Source organism: Aquarana catesbeiana, linkage group LG03, assembly GCF_042186555.1.
Source record: "Aquarana catesbeiana isolate 2022-GZ linkage group LG03, ASM4218655v1, whole genome shotgun sequence".
Taxonomy (NCBI): Eukaryota; Metazoa; Chordata; class Amphibia; order Anura; family Ranidae; genus Aquarana; species Aquarana catesbeiana.
In genome coordinates, this window is record NC_133326.1 from 705,036,866 (window position 1) to 705,041,911 (window position 5,046).

The window sequence follows — 5,046 nt, forward strand, 5'->3', positions numbered from 1 at the left end:
CTGTACTGTCTTATCAGTGCCCCTTAAACTCACTGTGCTCTCTTTCCACAGAGATGGAGCTGTCATAGACAGCTCACAGTCTCTAGCAATGATTGGGAGCTGGAGGGATGATCTTCTGATCACTGTGACAGCCAATGACAGTGGTCATGTAATTGGGCAGTTCTTTCTGGGTGTATAGACCCAGTTAAAGAGATGCCAGGGCTGGGCATAAAGGGGTTACAATAGATCATTCACTCTTAGTGAGCTGAGCAGAATGAGTGCTCAAGGGTGGCAGCTCTATGTGTACTGGAGGGCGATCATTTTTCTTCCACCACATCAAGCTGTAGACGTATCTCTGACACTGGGAGGATGCAAAATAATAGATAAGAGGATCCAGACAACAGTTTATACTACTGATACTGGAAGAGATGATGTAGGGAGTATACAGATATATAGAGAGATTATAACTAATATATATCATCTTCCTGTAGTGAATTAAACAGAGGACATTGGTGGGGCCAAAACAAAGGACAAAGACACTCAGTACAATCACAGATAGACGGATAGCTCGTGATCTCTTATGTGTACGATCGAATGTTGATCTGCTGAGACTGCGGATGATTCCAATGTAACAGAAAGTTATAATGAATAACGGTAAGAAATTAAAAAGTGAGAACACAAAGCAGAAGTAAACAAAACTAAAATAGAAATACACAAAATGATACTCTAAATGCTGACTTTCATGACACATTGTTGTGTCTCTGCCGATATTCAAGGTTTGTTCTCTTATGAGAAAAGGCACAATGCTGGCCAATGAGATGACCCAGATGACACCACACACCAGCCAGGCTCGGGTCACTGTACGCCAGGGAAGAGACCGCACCGGGTAGACTACGGCCAGGAAACGGTCCACGCTGATACTTGTCATGAGCAGGATGGAGCAAAACATGTTACAGTAAAATGCTGCTGTGACAAAGCGACACATTTCTTCTCCAAAGATCCATTTAGATCCCAAGAATCTGTAGACAATATAAAAAGGAAGGATGCAAACAAGGAGGAGATCTGCTATGGCGAGGTTAAGCATGTAGACCATTGCTGGCTTCTTGACCTTCATCTTCACCAGAAACATGATGATCACCATGATATTGAGAGGAAGAGCCATGAGGAACACAACAGTATAGATGGATGGGACAAGAATGGTCACACTCCAATGTCTTAAAATACACAAGACTTCATAATCACCATCTGGAAAGTAAACACCCAGTATTAGCATTAATACAGTAAATAAACTGCATACATTTAACTTTTTTTTAAAGCAGAACTGTGGCTGAAAAAATAGAAAATGAATAGCTCATATAAAGTAAAATTAAGAAAAAACAAAACAAAAAAACAATCACTCTGAACCAGAACCCTCCTTCCTCTATATAGCTATATATACAGGGCTTTTTCTGTTGGAATACGGCAAAACAAAGTTCTGCCACCTTTGCTGGTTGCTCAGAAGCCTGGCTTCTATGGTTACAAGGGATAGCACTCTCCCAGTGGCACACACAGAACCCTCCCTGTCCTGCACTTTCCTATGACAGCAGACTACGGTGTGTGGGATGTGAACAGCCACTCTAGTCTTTAGCGTGTTGGCAACACTTTCATAGCTTTAAAAAAAAAAGCAAGCTTGTTAAGAGTTTATTCTATAATATTTGTTATACAAAAGCAATAGAAATGTAAGAATTTGGGGTTATGTTTCCTTTAAAGGAAATACTGAACTCTGCACTCCATATGTAGCACACTCCTTAACTTTGCACTCGGTATGTATTGTAGCTCACTCCTGAACCCTGCACTCTGTACATGGGAAAACTCCAGATCCCTGCACTCTCTACGTGGCAAACTCCAGAGCCCTGCACTCTCTATGTGGCAAAGTCTAGAACCCTGTACTCTATACGTGGCAAACTCCAGGACCCTGCACTCTCTACGTGGCAAACTCCAGAACCCTGCACTCTCTATGTGGCAAAGTCTAGAACACTGTACTCTCTACGTGGCAAACTCCAGAACCCTGCACTCTCTATGTGGCAAACTCCAGAACCCTGCACTCTGTACATGGCAAACTCCAGAACCCTGCACTCTGTACATGGCAAACTCCAGAACCCTGCACTCTGTACATGGCAAACTCCAGAACCCTGCACTCTGTATGTGGCAAACTCCAGAACCCTGCACTCTGTACGTGGCAAACTCCAGAACACTGAACGCTGTACACAGCACATTCCTGACCTCTGCAGTCTGTACGTAGCACTCTCCTGAACCCTGCACTCTGTACATAACACCCTCCTGAACCCTGCACTCTGTACATAGCACCCTCCTGAACACTGCACTCTGTACATAGCACCCTCCTGAACACTGCCCTCTGTACATAGCACCCTACTGAACCCTGCACTCTGTACATAGCACTCTCCTGAACCCTGCACTCTGTACATAGCACCCTCCTGAACACTGCACTCTGTACATACCACTCTCCTGAACCCTGCACTCTGTACATAGCACTCTCCTGAACCCTGCACTGTGTACGTAGCACACTTCTGAGCACCTCACACTGTACATGGGGAATCTCTAAACTCTATATTCTGTACATGACATACTCTTGAACCCTGCACTCTGTATGTCCTACACTCCTTACTTCTGTACATAGTGCTCTCTTTACAGTGCACACTGTATGTAGCACACTCCTTAACACTCCTTAACTGTGCACACTCTATATCCTTAACTCTGCAACTCTGTCCACAGCGCACTCCTAAAACCAGAAATCTGTGTGTAGCAAAATCCAGAACCCTGCACTTTTTGAGTAGTGTACTCCTGAACTCTAAATAGAAAAAGAACCAAATGGTTAACGCTGCGCTCCAAAACAATATGTGAAAAAGAAAAAAGGAAAAAATTGAAATAAATCAAATAAATAAAGCTGCCAGCACCAAAAAGCTCTATATACAAACTCAAATCTGTGGAAAACATAGGGTGGGTGCAGCGCTAATAACAATGTGGAAAAAAAACACAAAAAATTTGAAGTTTGTGTCAAATATTCAGAAGTGGTGAAAAACCTGAGATAATGAAAAAGAAAAACTAAAGCAGAGTCCCAATATGAAATGTGAACATTTTTTTGGGGATGATGTTACATAAATGTTGAGCCTAATTTAACAATATAAACTCTATAAATGGCAAATCACATGTGCAAGTACCAAATATTATATTAAATAGTCCAAAAAGTATAAATGGTGAAATCCACAAACATAGTTCAAATGAATGAAAACAAGAATCCGTGAAAAATCACATAAACTTGACAGTGAAATGAACACAATCAAAGAATGGTGAAGGAAATAAATATAAATTATTGAAGCTCAACCAAAGTCCCAATTCTAATAAACAAGGATTCAGAAGACATCCATGTGGGTATGAAGATATATTATAGGTGTGAAGCTGTGAAGAAAAGCCCTTCCTCGCTGTTTGCAAGACTGGCAGCTGCTATTCCTTATATTTCCATAGCCACTAGTATTGTCACATCCCACCTGTAGTTCTTATTTAAGCAAGCACTTCCTGCTCACTGCAGAGGGTGGACCAGCTAGTCTGAGACTCCCAGTCTGAACTTGGGTGCCCACGTGTCCCGGATTGCCCGGGACATTCCCGCAATTAGCAGGTCTGTCCCGGGTCCCAGGCACCTCCATTCCGGGACCATACAGTGTCCCGGAATGAATATGATGCAGCCGTTCGCGATTATCAATTGACTGCCGAATGTCAATGATGTCATCCGGCCGGGCCAGCCCAGTGGTGTAGCGTGGGGGTGGGCAGCCCAAGTGACTTCTTCCAGGCTCCAGCCCCTATAATCACCATACACCAGCAACGAGGCAGACACTCCTCAGCACCCAGGTCTCCCCCCGCCCAGGGACTCCAGTGGTCCAGCCTGCCCTGTCCCCCATGATTCCTCAGGTGCGTGCCGCCCACAGGGGGGGAGGGGCGGTGCTCGATGCAGACGAACGTATGGCGGCTGCTGGCAGAGTTCCTGGCCTGCGGGGGTTGAGGAGCGACTAGGGGATATACATCTATGGATGATCTTCATGGAGGCCTGGAGTGGTGAGTGAAATCCACCGATCTACCTTATGTTTGTGTGGGGGAGTAGTCAGTAGTGTGAGTAGTACAGGAAGGAGTGTAGTGGTCAGGGGGGTCAGGTAGGTCAGTGCAGGGGACAGGGAAGTCAGTGTAGTGGGGAGGTGGGTCATGGTAGAGGTCAGGTAGGTTATAGTGGTCAGGTAGGTCATTTAAGGGGTCAGGTAGGTCAGTGTAGGAATCAGGTAGGCACTTGGATCAAGGGACTTACCCAGCAAGAGCACAGGGTGGCAAGTGCCACTGCATCTGGTGGCAGGATATGGTGGCAAGTGACACCCTGCATCTGGTGGCAGGAGACGGTGGCAAGTGACGCCACTGTCTCCTGCCACCAGATACAGGGTGTCACTTGCCCCCGTAGCCTGCCACCAGATGCAGTGTCACTTGCCACCGTCTCCTGCCACCAGATGCAGGGTGTCACTTGCCACCATATCCTGCCACCAGATGCAGCGTCACTTGCCACCGTCTCCTGCCACCAGATGCAGGGTAAGTGACACCCTGCATCTGGTGGCAGGAGACGGTGGCAAGTGACGCTGCATCTGGTGGCAGGATATGGTGGCAAGTGACGCTGCATCTGGTGGCAGGAGACGGTGGCAAGTGACGCTGCATCTGGTGGCAGGATATGGTGGCAAGTGACACCCTGCATCTGGTGGCAGGAAATGGTGGCAAGTGACGCTGCATCTGGTGGCAGGAGACGGTGGCAAGTGACGCTGCATCTGGTGGCAGGATATGGCAAGTGACACCCTGCATCTGGTGGCAGGAGACGGTGGCAAGTGACGCTGCATCTGGTGGCAGGAGACGGTGGCAAGTGACGCTGCATCTGGTGGCAGGATATGGCAAGTGACACCCTGCATCTGGTGGCAGGAGACGGTGGCAAGTGACGCTGCATCTGGTGGCAGGAGACGGTGGCAAGTGACGCTGCATCTGGTG

The 5,046-nt window shown here is 46.9% G+C and overlaps 1 protein-coding gene across 1 annotated transcript; it reads right to left on the minus strand.

The window, feature by feature from the left end:
* Positions 1-204: 204 nt before the first annotated feature.
* On the minus strand, positions 205-1,219 carry LOC141133615 (proteinase-activated receptor 1-like). The gene has a single exon (XM_073623092.1). It carries the CDS (start codon positions 1,139-1,141, stop codon positions 227-229), a length of 915 nt encoding a protein of 304 aa, XP_073479193.1. The 5' UTR covers positions 1,142-1,219; the 3' UTR covers positions 205-226.
* Between the last annotated feature and the right edge of the window lie 3,827 nt (positions 1,220-5,046).

Bases quoted from the DNA above. Each gene is read 5' to 3' on its own strand.
- LOC141133615 (XM_073623092.1), bottom strand. From the start codon at position 1,141: ATGGCTCTTCCTCTCAATATCATGGTGATCATCATGTTTCTGGTGAAG.